Source organism: Pleurodeles waltl, chromosome 12, assembly GCF_031143425.1.
Source record: "Pleurodeles waltl isolate 20211129_DDA chromosome 12, aPleWal1.hap1.20221129, whole genome shotgun sequence".
NCBI classification, from domain to species: Eukaryota; Metazoa; Chordata; class Amphibia; order Caudata; family Salamandridae; genus Pleurodeles; species Pleurodeles waltl.
The window spans coordinates 170,785,862-170,799,951 of record NC_090451.1 but is presented as its reverse complement, the minus strand read 5'-3'; the positions used below and the strand labels follow the sequence as shown (position 1 = coordinate 170,799,951).

The 14,090-nt window shown below is 42.7% G+C and overlaps 1 protein-coding gene across 1 annotated transcript in view; it reads right to left on the bottom strand.

Moving 5' to 3' along the window:
• Positions 1-14,090, bottom strand: part of LOC138268296 (meckelin-like) — a 192,224-nt gene that overhangs the window by 31,757 nt on the left and 146,377 nt on the right. Inside the window, exons 25-26 of the mRNA XM_069217807.1 lie at positions 11,792-11,899; positions 10,515-10,617 (exon numbers count right to left, since the gene is read on the bottom strand). Coding sequence (XP_069073908.1) covers positions 10,515-10,617; positions 11,792-11,899 — 211 coding nt within the window. The remainder of the gene's footprint in view (positions 1-10,514; positions 10,618-11,791; positions 11,900-14,090) is intronic.

Here is a 14,090-nt window from a genome sequence, read left to right as displayed (position 1 = left end):
GGGGGGTAGGGGGTGTTGTGTGTTGTGTGGGTGCATGGGGGTGTGCGTCTGTGAATGTAGGGGGGTGTGTGAGTGCGTGTATGCTTGCGGGGGTGATGCGTGTTTCGGAAATGTGTGCGTGTATGTCTGTATGGATGTCTGTATGGATGTGTGCGTGAATGTGTGAATGTGGGAGTACGTGTCTGAGTGTGTGTGTGGATGTTGGCATGTATGTCGGTGTGTGTATGTGTGTTGGTGGTGCCCGCGTGCGTGTCGGGTGTGTGTCAGTAATGGTATGTTGGGGGTCGAGGTGGGGAGGGGGGCACTGCCATCTTTGGGGGGTGGCAGGGGTGGTGGGGGGTGTAGGGGAGGGAGTCGGGGTGGGGGTGGGGGGCGGGGGAGACCCTTATCAGTGCCAGGGAAGGGATTCCCTGGCACTGATACTGCTTATCGCCATGGATTTCATGGCGGTTCCTACCGCTGGAAATCCACGGCGGTAAGCCAGGTCACAATACCGGCGGCGGTATTGTCACGGCCGCTGGGCTGGAGACCCAGGTCTCCAGCCCAGCGGTCGTCTCCGCCCTGGCGGGCGGAACGGGAAAGTGGCGGATGGCCATGGCGGTAACCGCCATGGTCATAATACTGAAATAAAGACCGCCAGCCTGTTGGCTGTCTTACCGCCGCATTAACACCGTCCGCCAGGGTTGTAATGACCCCCTAAGTTACTTAGTTTGGATGAAGATCAGAACAACATGCTTATAAAATATACTAGGGTGATCAAGCAAGTGGTAAACAGTTTGAGAGTAAAACTTAAATCAGCGTCTGTGAATAAGGAACAGGACCAAGTTAGAGGGATACTAAAAATTGTTGGTTTAATCATGAGTGTAGGACCCTGAAATTCAAGGTACAGAAATTGGAAGGGTATTTAGGAAAAAGCATGATCAGAGAACTAAATAGATGCCTTGATCGGCTAAACTTGAGTATAAAAATACACTGAGGAAAAAAAAAAACTGGACTATATAAATAGCAATTGGCAAATTATGCTTGATATGATAGAAACAAATAATATTAGGAAGTTCGGGCAGTTGGTGCAGGAGGGGAATGTGTCTGGGGATATGAGGTGCCTAGGAGGGGAAGATGGTAGGATCAAACACTTGGGTAATCTGTATAGGGGAAATGATGCTGTGCAAAAAGCACAGAATATAGTCGAAATAAGTGCTAGTAGATCAATTTCTTCCTCCAGAGGATAAAAGATACTATTGTTTGTCTTAAATTAACCAAAGCAGTTGGCCCAGATAATCTCTCAGCAGTCATAATAAAAAATAATGTGGATTGGTGGGCAAGTCTCTTCTACATCACCATCAAAAAATTATTGTCTCTCGGTGTTTTCCCAAGAGTTGGAAAGGGGCAATAATTAGGTGAATTTATATGATGATGCTACACCAATTTATAAGAAGGATGATGGTACACAGCCTAAGAATTGTAACCTAATTAGTCTGCTGGACGTGGGGGAGAAAGTATTTGCCAAATTGTTATTAGGCTTATAGAAGTCTTGGGTGGAACTGAATAATCTAATACTGGTAGAGCAAGGTGGGTTCAACGAAGGCCATTCCACAATAAATCCCTGTCTTAGTTTATGGACAATGGCAAAGAAGGGAATTGAGCAGCGAGGTCGGTTATTTTGTTGCTTTGTTGATTTCCAGGCTGCTTTTGATCTGGTTGATTGGAACCTGTTGTTGGTGAATACTGAGGCAGCACAGAATTAACTGTGCACCAGTCTCACTTCTTAAGGGATTACATAGGCACAATTGACTCCAACGAACTTGGGACCTTATCAAAGAGAATTCAAATAAAGAATGGCCTAGGGCAGGATTGTGTTTTAGCTCCCCTACTGTTTTCTTTATTCCTTTCTGACCTGCAAAAACACTAAATGGAGCCGGCAGTCTGCAGCCAAAAATGGATGGGACCCATTATTGTATGCTGACAATCTAGTGATAGTTGATATGACGGAGCTGGGATTGCAATGGAAACTGTGTATTTGTTCTGAATATTGTTTACAGAAAAAAACTTAGTTAATTTGGATAAAACAAAAATAATGGTGTTGGGGAAAGGGATGTTTTTATTTTTTTTATTGGTACTTGGGTGTGGAGAAAGTTGAGGCGGTTAATAAATATAAATATTTATTCATTAGTCTTCATTATTCTTTCATCTAGTGGTTCGATTCCAGATTAAGCTGGAGAGAACATATTGAGTTGTTAAAATCTTCTGCATTATCATCGGTATGGGGCTTAAAACAGTTCAGTCAGAAGTATGGATCGTTTAATACAAAGGTACGGTCACAATTCCAATATGGGGTGGAAGTCTTAACCCTAGCTGGGAAGTTGAGCTGGAATATGGAAGAGGACAAAATGTGTGAAAAGGTTCCACCCTCTCATATGATCTAGGCCATAAGGGCTAAATGTCAAATTATGGCGTGCAGTTATCTGGGAATGCAAGCAACATTGAATTCTTGGCAGAGTTTGAATGGAGAGGCTAATCCCAAAATAGCTTACTTCTGTAATAGGGAAATAGAGAAAAGTGATTTGAATTGGGCTTCCCACGCTAGAAGCATGCAAGAGAAGACCGGCAGCAGATTATCCCTAGTGACCGACCAGTGGAAGCCAGAGCAACAGATCCCTAAGCAGAAGTTGTGCGCTATTGTAAATAAAAACACTAGAGAAGAGGACCTATGCCACTTGGAGGGCAAAATATCCACCCAGGTCTTGGTGGAAGGCTGGAGAAACAAGGATATTGTCCCCTATATGGATGCCCTGCCAAGACCAAAGCTTAGGAATGCTGTGCTAAATTTCAGGGACAGATTAAACCTGTATTATGTATGTCGACATGAAAACAAGTGCAACAAAGAGATGCCCAGGGCCTGTGCACTTTGAATTGAAATTGAAATGTGGTGGGCAACATATCTTATTGGATTGTTTGTGGTTCCTATATGAACGGAAAAAGTTGTTAAAGCCAGTTTTTATCCCATATAATATTACTAACTGGGATCAAACCCCCAGCCTGCTGGTACATATGAAAATTCTCAATGTTGGGTGTGCTCTAGGTCGATTTTTTTAATGCAGTATGTGGGTCCCTAAATGGGCAGCTGGATAAACTGTAAGGGAACAGAGGGTCGGTAGGAGGTCCTTACCTGATCAACGGTGGTTAGGTTTACAGCATTAAATTGAATTTTAATTGATATTAAATTAGTATGGCTAATGTAAGTGATATTTAGTACATGTCCAAGTAAAGAAGTATGGGCTGCCCTGTCATGAAATTTAACAATCTGCATTTAATGAGCGCACCAGGAAGTCTTTTGACTTGCACCTTTTGACGTCTTAGTTGGTTCTTTAGGATTATGAGTTTTATATTGTATTATGTTTTATGAAGAGGTTTATATTGTTGATCTTGGTAGATACATTATATTTTATGGCCAGGGCCGAATAAAGCTTGGCTTTAGATCTGATCTATCCATCTTGCAATTGTTCTTTTGGTGAATGGAAGTCTTTTTCATGCATGTGCGAAGGAAACAAAGAACTGATCTCCTTTCCTGAAGTCCTTTGCTCTTTTCAGATATTACATAATTGCCTTTGGACATCTTGCATGTGAAATGATCTTACCACCTGCGTTTCAGGCTGTTGAAAAAAGCTGGCAGGTAGATTGCTTGGTTAAGATGGAATTTTGTTACCACTTTTGGAACAAATTCTGGGTTTGACCTCATAAACTTTTCATTTCTAAATATCCGTATGTATAGCTCTTGAGTGGTGAACGTTGGTATCTCAGTTGCTCTCCTTGGTGAGAGATGCAGTTTTGAGGGTTTGAAACCTTAATTGTGCATTCCATATTGATTCAAATGGTGACATCAGTTGGGCGAGTACCACATTCAAGTTCCATGTAGGCACTGTCACGCTTCTTGGGGTAGCAACTTTCTTTACACTTTCTAGGAAGTGCTTCACCACTGGTGTTGTGAAGAAACTTCTACCCTGTATACCTCTTGTGTACACTACAATGGCTGCTAAGTGGGCTTAGATAGAGGGATAGGAGAGTGGTTTGTCTAGTAGGTACATTCGGTATTTAATGACTGCAGCCTCTTGTGTCCAGTATCTAAGTTTTCCAGGCCTGTTACACCATAGATGGAATTTCTTCCATTTGTTGCAGTAACATTTCCTTGTTGGTCGCCACACTTTCAATCTCCATCACCTTGCTTAGCACCTTGAGGTGCCCAAATTTCAAGTCTTCAGGAGCCATGCTGCCAGGTTGGGGGTGATTGGTTCCAGGTGTCGCACCTGTTCCAACTATCATTAACAGGTCGTGGTGTGCTGAGAGTGGTATTTACTACTCTTGGGATATTTCCATTAGGTTTGAGAACTATGCCTGTCAAGCCCGTTGTGAGGCCATCTGGATCAGGTGGACTTGTTCCTTATTGCACTTTTGGATCACTTTTGGTATTATTGGAATCAATGGAAAAGAGTAAGCAAATTTCCCTGACCATTTTATTGACAGGTTATTCCACAGTGACTCTTGGTGGTAGAATCTCGATGTGACACTTTGGCATTTGTGTTCTTCTTGTCTGTTACAAAAAGGTCTAGATGCGGAGTTCCCCAGATCTGGAAGATCTGGCTTGACACTTCTTGTTTGAGTTCCCACTCATCTGCAGTGTTCGCTTTGCTGCTTAGCCTATCTGCTTCTGTGTTTTCTTTTCTAGGTCGGTGTGCTGTGTAGCCATTTTAGTTATAGCTCCATACACATTTTTTTAGCACACTAGGCCTGCCGCTGTTCACTTTAACCTAGGTAGATTTTATTCTGTTTTGTTTATTATTTTAACAATAGCCACATTTGTGGACTTGTTTTATTTCTCTCTATCTAGCTGTTGTTTGCCTAGGTCAGCACTGCATTCTTAAACAAGACATTTCTTTCAATCTGTGCTTTTCTCAAGTCTGCAGTAAGATAGGTTGCCGGTAAACGTGGTAACACTTTGTCTATGGTATTCATAGAAACGTACACATCCTTACATCGGGACATTTTCTCAGAACATCAGCTGTTTTATTATAAAAACACTTCTCTGTCCCATACACGTTAGAGGGAGATTCCAGCCAGATGACCACGACTGTATGCTGATTGCTGAGTGCTTTGCTACAGCTGCTTATGCAGACTTCAGGCCTCTTGCTCAGGTATGAGGAATGATGTATTTCTAGTAGAACCTGAAGGGCAGAACTAGAGCTTAACATACTGTGCTCTAATATAGCCTAGGTAGGAATTAGTCTAATGATTCTAATGACAACATGGTAACTTTATTTTTATGCTTTACTCTCCTTGTCACAATTTTAATCCTGTCATGCTTCATCATCCTGGTTATTGCAGTACATGCTTTATTATCTAAGATGCAGTTGCTTCATTAAAACCTTATTGAAACATATACTGCCTCTACTTGTCCTTGTATATGTAAGACTAATGTAAATGAGAGAAACAGATGCAATCTCAGTGACCACGATTTCCCTGAGGAGTCAATTGTATGATGTGCTCGGCTGCCCAATCATCCCTGCTCTTGGATGGAGATGTGGCACTGCTAGTTAGCTGGAGCAGAACCCGGAGTAGGCTGACAGGTGTCACCTGTAGTGGTTTAGACTCAGTCCCCCACACTACAGGTGAGTCTGCCGCTCAAATCCAGTAGTTTCATTAGAATAATGAGAGCCTACGCAACAGGTGTATTGCCACCACTGAGATCTTGTTCGCTATTGCCCATCTCCATATCTCCTGAGCCAAGGTTCATGGCGGGTAGAATCTTGATCCTTCTTGTTTTTTCAAGTACTGCATTGTTGTTGTGTTGGTCTTTTTAGCTAAAACTGTCCTCACTATTACATGTTTCTGGAAAACCTTTAGTGCCAGAAATACTTTCAGCTCCAGCACATTATGTGTTACACTGCTTTCTTGGGGTTCCAGATACCTCTGTTGTTCAGCCTGCTCATGTGAGCTCCCAATCTCATTGGGATGCATTTTTTGTGCTGTCACGGAGGGAGTTGGTGGTTTGAATGGTTTCCCCACTGTTAGTATTTTGAGGTTCCACCACTGCATCTCTCTCTGAACCTTCTCCGTAACAACCACTAGATCGTCCCAATTCCCAGTTGATTCTGACCATTGTTGTTGGACCAATGCTTGTATTGGTCTCATATTTAGTCTTGTGTGTGGCACCAGGGGAATAAAGGAAGCCATCATGCCCATCATTTCCTACATCGTGCTCACCATCAGACGTTGCCCCTTCTGGTAATGGTGACTCTGCTTTATGATTGCTTCAACCCTCTTGCCCACTGGCTGTTTGGGGATCTAAGATTGCCCCAGGAATGTTTTCTTCTTGTTTGAGTTCTGTGATGATTTCTCATAATTGATGGCAACCCCTAGTGTGGGTAAGCTCTCACCTTGTTAATGTTCTTCTTGCATTGAATGTTTGTCTTTGCTTTCACTTGCCAGTCATCTAGGTATGGGTAAACATAAATTCTCTCACTACTTCTGAGGTGTGCTGCTACAATAGTTAGGCATTTTGTCAACACTTGTGGTGATGCTTTTATTCAGAATGGTAAACTCTTGAATTGTTAGTGTCTTGTTCACTGCAACTGTGAGAAATTGCCTTTGGTGTTTGTTTCCTGGTATGTGCAGGTAGGCATCCTTGAGGTCAATGGTTGCCATGTACTCTCCTTTCCCTATCGGGGGAGGACCTCTTGTAATGCTATTATCTTGAATTTTTGCATCTTTACTTATTTAGTAAAGTAGTTTCAGTAAACCCCCTTTGCCTCTGATTCTAGGGAACTAATTGTGTAGCGTTTTTGCTTAACAACTTTTCTACTTCCTGTTATAGAGGTTGTTGTTCATCTATTTTTATCTTCTTCGTCTATGGTGGTGCTGTTGGTGACTTTGTTAACTCTGTGCAGTAGCAGTATTTTATGATATTCAGTATCTATTTGTCGGAAATATTCCTCTCCCATTCTTGCAGGAATCCTCTGATTCTTCCTCTTGCTGGTGGCTTGTGTAGGAGGGTTTCTTGAAGGCAGTCACTTGGTAGTGTGGCTTCTCCCTTTCCGCATTCCCATTCTTCTGCAATCACAAAAAGGACTGACTGGAGCTTGTGAGGTACTGCTGTTGTGGGCCAATGGTGGGTTTACTCTTCTGGGTGCTGGCACCTGTGTGACATGTATGTGGTTGCATGGCTCTTTTCCTTGTATTGTAGGACCCCCTCTGCTTTGGCGGTCTCATTATCCTTTTTCATGCGCTGAAGCACTTTGTCTACTGCCTCTCTAAATAGGGTGTCTCATGTGAAGAGCATATTAAATACGTCTGACTGTGCCTCTTGCTCAAAACATGAGATTCCCAGCCAAGCATTTCTGAGTAAAGTTGTGGCTGTACAGAGCTGTTTAGTGGCTATATCTGCTGCATCCAGCATGGAGGCATGTGTTGGCAACTGCCTTGCCCTAAAACACTGCACTTGTCCTCTTCTTGAAATCCTCCTCCATCTTGTCCCACTGTTGGTGAGAATACCTATTTAGCAGGGCTCTGGAGTTGGCTATATGCCACTGTGTTGCTGCTAACCTTTCCATTTTCCTCTCCACCATGTCCTATTCTCTTTGCATTCCTTTTTGGGAGGTGGTCCCTTAGATTTGGGTGTATTAGCTCTTTTTGTGCTATTTGTCTGCTGGCATGTTCCCCATGATGTAAGGTGGGTCCCTTGATGAGAAGTGATATGTCTCTACCCTTGGGGTTATTGCCTTAGGCGCAGCTCATTCTTTAAATGCTTCCCTGCCTTGATCTAGCATGCTTATGAGCAATGGGAGAAACATGTTTCTCTTTTGTTTCAATTATAATGTCTCCAGGAAGAACATGCTTCTGATTGTTCTTCCCCTCCAGTTGCACACCATATTTGCCTACAGCCGTCTTTACTATTACGTTGTATTCAGTGATGTCAACTGGTGGTGATGGTTTCAATGAGTAAGATTCCACCCCTTCATCTGGTGAGTCTGCATAAATGTCTTGCCAGTCATCTGTTTCCCCTATGTGAGAGAGGTATTTTTGATGTTCTTCCTCCAGATCAAAGAACTCCTCTTCCAGCTCTTCTTGCATCTCTGGGGTAGCAGGTTGCTCCAACTCCTGTTTCCTCTACTTCCACTTGTTTTTTTCAGTGGAATTCTGTAACCCGGCAGGGAGCCATCAAATTCTTTCTTCTTTTTAATAAGGGCTTCGAGTTCAGCCTCCAGACACTTTTTTTCTTCCCTACCTCGATAAACTTTTCTTTGTTATGCGAGCTAAGCCTTGTCTCTTCGTCTCAGTGTTTCAGTGGCTTTCAGTGTTGGTGTCAAGTGACTCTTTGATGCTGCTGTGGCTCCTGTCTTTATGGACCGCGTTGAGCTGGCTTTCACAATCTACCTCACATATCTTTGATCCTCCCTCAAGGTTGAAGCAGGTTTTGAGAGTTTGCCTCCATTGGTGTCCCGTGTCTTGGACTTGTGTGGCTCCTCAGGCTTCACTCTGCCCTCCGGCATTGATTATTTCAGTGTCATTGCCGATATCTTTGAGTCTGAGGTCCTCAGATTGACTCTGTCTTGGATGTGAGGGATTACCTTTTGTCTCTGCTCCTCCCTCAGTGCTTTCTTTGGACTCTTGCTGGGTTGGCCCTGGATGATCTCTTTGAGTTCTGGCTCTTTCCTTTGGGCCTCCTCCATCTCCAGGATGTCCTCGTTGTTGTTTGACAGGCCCAGGTATTTAAAGGACTCCTGTTTTCTCCAGCATTGATTATTTCAGTGTCCTTGCTGATATCTTCAAGTACGAGCTCCTCGGCTTGACTCTGTCTTGAATCTGAGGGATTACCTTTTGTCTGTTCTCCTCCCTCAATGCTGTCTTGGTACTATTGCTGGTTTGGCCCTCGATGATCTCTGAGTTCTGGCTCTTTCCCTTGGGCCTCCTCCATCTCCAGGATGTCCTCATTGTTGTTTGACAGGCGCAGTTATTTTAATCCCTGGGTGCCCAGGACGAGCTGGTCTCAGCCTTGGCCCCGGTTGCCCGGTGCCGAAGACGAGACCAGCTCGTCCTGCTGTGGGCCCTCGGGGGGAGCGCTCTCCCCTGGGCAGGGATGGAAGGGGAATCGCCTCCCACTCCTTCGCCTCCCCCTAACCCCCGGGCTCCCCCATGGCATCTGATGACTTCATTAACAGCCTACCGCAGAGGAGACCATGTAGAGGGGACGAGAGGGGCATGAAAAGGCCTTTCCTCTCCTTTCATGTCTCTCTCTACTTTTCTTCTGCCTGATTGCGATGCGATCAGGCAGCAGAAATGGCCACTAGACACCAGGGAATTTTGTTTTCTAGGCTATGGAATGAGGGGAGCGGCCCCTTGGGCAAGGGTCGCTCCCCAGGGGGGCAAATTGTCTTTAAGCCATTTCTGCCCCCTACTGTAACTAGGCTGATGAAACCAGAAGCCAGGGATTTTTTATTTTTGTTTATCTTTATAAGGGGTGCGACCCCTTAGGTATGGGTCACTCCCCTGGGTGGCAAATTATTTGTAGGCCATTTCTGCCCCCCCTGGGGGCAGATCGGCCTATTTTTATTTGGCCAAACTGCCCCCAAGGGGGGCAGACACCACTAGACACCAGGGATTTTTTTTTTTGTCAATTTCACTCAAGGGGAGCGACCCCGAAGGCAAGGGTTGCTCCCCTTGGGGGGGGATTTGTTTTAGGCCATTTCTGCCTTCCTTGGGGGCATATCAGCCGACAATGATCTCCTCACCACTCCCTACAATGATCTCTTCACCACTTCCGACAATGATCTCCTCACCACTCCAGCCAAAGCAAATCTCCAGTTGAGGCTCCTCACATGGAACTGGACTAAGAAGTGACCAGATAGCTGCGATTGGTGCTTTGTTCTTCTTGCCAATGCATTCACCTGAAACTTTAAAAAATCATAAGTATGATTCTACTTATTGAATGTTTGTTGTTTTCTGTCATTTTCTTTATTATTTTTTTTATCTAAATTGGTTTAGGAGTTTTCTTCTATTGTGTTTTCACTTTAATACAGTTAGAGGCAAACTGTAAAATATTTATGCAGCCCTCAATGTTAAGCCTGACTGCTTATGTGCAAGCTACCAGAGGGTTCCGTACAGGTTTATTTAGTTAATTTTGTGATTCAGCCTGACAAGGATTCTGTTTATTACTTGAGTAGGGCTCTCACACTCTTCTACTAATTACCACTTTTCCTACAGTTAACAGTAGGTTTTATTTTAGCAATATTTTCAAAGTATAATGATATAGAGGTTGTGGCACTACCCCTGTAAAGAGAGGATTACAGACGTTCATGGCTGAAGCTACTATTTTGCAATGAATGTTGGAAAGACATCTTCGCAGGTCTATGCATAATAATATTACTATGGAGAGTGAGGTACTCACAGGTCCTTATAGGCACATTACAGAGGCTGCAAAAGCACAGTTTGGGATAAATCACATTGTGCCACTGGAGCTTACTTACCATTGTACAGGAAAGATTTCTCAGTGGGTTGTTGGAACTCCATGCCCATGACACGCTCAAGAAACATCTTGTCTTTCACTAGGTAGTCCATATCTTTGTAAACCTGCACAAGAATTGAAAGCTTTAGTTCACTCCTATCTTCCAATATTAAACAGAGTCCATTTTGCATACATATCATTAATGATAATTTGAAACTTTGAGAGTTCCTAACTCCACTTGGAGAGTGTGATTTGAGGTGGGGGCAGGTATGTGTCTCTATGTGGCACAGGGGCAGAGTATGTATGTTTTCTCTGGGTTTTTGATCCAAAAGCTGCAATTTTTGCCATGGGCCCTACTTAAAAATGCATATATTAAGACGTCCTTTATCTTAGCAGGTTTTTTAAAAATCTGGTACAAGTATGTCCTACGGAGCTTTAAATGGATAAGCTCATTCTTCTGATCAAACATATCATTTTACACCTACTGAGCCATTGTTACCAAATGTTGCTAAAAGATTCAGACTGCACCACTTTGGGATTTAGTTCTAAACACAGGGCAAACTCAGAGGCCACGAAAAATGTCCATGGCGATAGTGATTCTATTTTGTAAAATATACACTGAGGCTTCTATTTCCAATCCACAAAAATGGGCAGGTCTGTACATTACACAGCAAATTAATGCACATTATAAATAATAGAGGACACTCTACAAAACAGTACTAGTATGGCAAGCACTCTGAAAGTATTATACTATGCTGGCAAGAGCTGTGCTAAAGATTTACACAGACATCTGTATTTCTCTCCTCAAACTACTACCTTTCCTAGTCACTCCCAACCTGTCTTCTCTCCACATCTGGCCTTACTGCATTGCATTCAGTGGGAATACAGGATGCTCCTATGTTGAGGGAAACAGAAAGCTCTAGAGCTGACTGACAGACATTTGAGACAGGGGGAAGAACAGAATGTTCTTGAGGTAGTAAGAAGAAGGACATTCAAGAGTCAGGGAACAGCACAGCCATGCCCAATATTGTCCTATGTGAGCCAGATCCATGCTAAATTATCAGAATAATCAATATGTAATTAATCTTAGATTCATTGTATGAAAATTGATTTCAATAGATACCATAAAACTCTGGCTTGGATTTGGTTGTGGATAAATGCATCACACCTGTGCAGCATCAGAATATTTTAGAGGTAGCGATTGGAGGGCTATTTGTTAAGTAAGGACCAACATGGACAAATGATGGATCCACCTATGAATAAAAACAAGGTGGCTGTTAATAGTGGAAAGAGTCTTACGTGCTCTAGGAACGCTGAGAGGAAGCGGTTAAAGGTGTAGTAAGTCTTTATCCTCTGCTCCAGCAGTGGATTGCCCTCCATCCGTGCTTTCATTCCAGTGGGTGCCTGCTAACATAAAGGAAGACTTTCAGTGTGTTATGAGATATAGACAACTCATGCTCTTATTCCTACAAGAGGCAGATTGAACTACATTACCAATTTTAGAAAACTGAATTCATTTAACTGTTTTTTTCTATTTGTACCTTGTAAAAAGAAATATGGGTCAGACTCAGATTGGTCCATTACACTTTATAAACAAAAATACGGGTTAGGAGGGCCGTGTGGACAACACTTAGGCGCATATGGCTTATGTTTGTGACAGACTTCTCATGCAGTCTTAGCTATGAAGAAGAGTGACCAGCTCCCCACACTCCCACCATCAATTATACGGCCACCAAACTCACATGCATGTTCACATTAGACAGTGAAACACTTTGCTTTGAACATTACAAGCAAGACATGCTTTGCCTGCCTTAGTTCACATTGAGCTTGTGTGTGAAAAATGATAAGCAAATAATTTGTTTTTCTCATACATTTTTGTTCACTTACATCTGTTTTCAATATACCCTACAAATTATTTGTGTGTAATTCTTGATGCTGATATCTTAGTTCTGCAAAACGTATATGTCTGTACTGTGTTCTGGAACAACATAAATAGCTGTAGGCAATCTTTTTTAGATATCAGAGGCATACCTCTTAGGTCTACCAAACTAGGCAGAAATTTGTCACTTCACACATTGCACACACACTGCGCTCTCGCATTTACACCCCACAGCTCCTTGGTGACCTAAAATGTTAAATTTAAATGCTTTACCAAGATTTACAAGCCCATTCTTTGCCTCTCGTTCAAGACTAGAATACCAACGAATTAAATTGTAATTTCTCAATGTAAACATTGTTCTTCGCTAAAGAGAATCAAAATGTTTGAAATGATTGACAGGCATGTTGGTCCACATACCCCAACCTAGGCAACTCGAGAAACAAATCATACTTTGCAAATCTTGCAAGACAACCTACTATGTTTACAGTGGTGCATTGTCCTCACTTTCTCTGTGTAAAATCTGGCACTACAAATTGGTTGCCAAGATACAAGAGCTGCATAGGGCTAGTACTTACTGAGCGACAAAATACATGGCTTCTGGGCCCTAGTTTAAAACTGTTATCCCCATGACACCTGTCAGGTTTTAAAAATGAAAATTCCATCTAGCTTTCAGTTCCTTTCACACTGCTTCAGGGGCATGCGGTTTCCATTAGACCAATTTAAATATTGACAGTGGCATTAGGTGGAGATGTGCAGGACACATCTGCAAATGTTAATCACTCCACTGGTGTACCACAATCATCTAAAGGAAAAGGCAAGTATTTCTAAATGGCACCATAAAAGGTCTCCAAAAATACTCACATTCATCTGCGTGATGGCCATCCTGTGCACCAATGCAAAATATCACTATAAACAGTGGGATTGCTTGGAAAACTGGGTACAAAATCTACAAACCTTTGTCTAGCCAAGAAGTAAAAAAAATCTGCAATTACAATACAATTAAATTGATTGTCAACACTGATTTAACCTTTAGCTTTTTACACTATGTCTCAGTGTTTCCAATTCCTGTGCTCGTGCCTCATGTGATGTGCTCCTAAAGAGTAGTTGTGGGTGAAGCATATTTTTTTGCTTGAGTGGAATGCATAATGTTCCCTGGAACTGCATGTTTTACTTGTGGTTAGGAGTATGCATGAAAATAATACGATTTAAGTTCTTGTACACAAAAATCTTGAGATACAGCAGTTTCAAGATTTGTCAATTCTGTTTTATACGGTCTGCAGTAAATGTTGCTAGGTCAGCACAGGAAGTCATGATATATGGTAGGTGTGAGGCATTCCTACTTGAACCAAATCTGCAGTGAGAGTAAACAACAGCATAGGAAAAAGGCAAATGGTGGACTAGAAATTACGCATTGCCATAATAAAGTGTATATGGAAACCACAAACTAGATTAGTTCCCAAAGCTTCTGTTTATTTTGAGCAATTCGGCCTGTCATTAACAAAATCTCACTGCTGCAAAACACAACTTTTTTCCACCTCCCTCCTTTCCTTCTCCATTTACCCTCTTCCAATATGCTCTCCCAGGTACAGTTTGTAGATTAGAATGCTCAATAACCCCTAATCCAGATGCATTTATTTAGCAGTTGCTTAAGAGGCTGAGAGGGGGTCATGTGATATCAGCATGAGCCTTTACAAGCCTCCCCCTCCCCCTGGGTGTCTC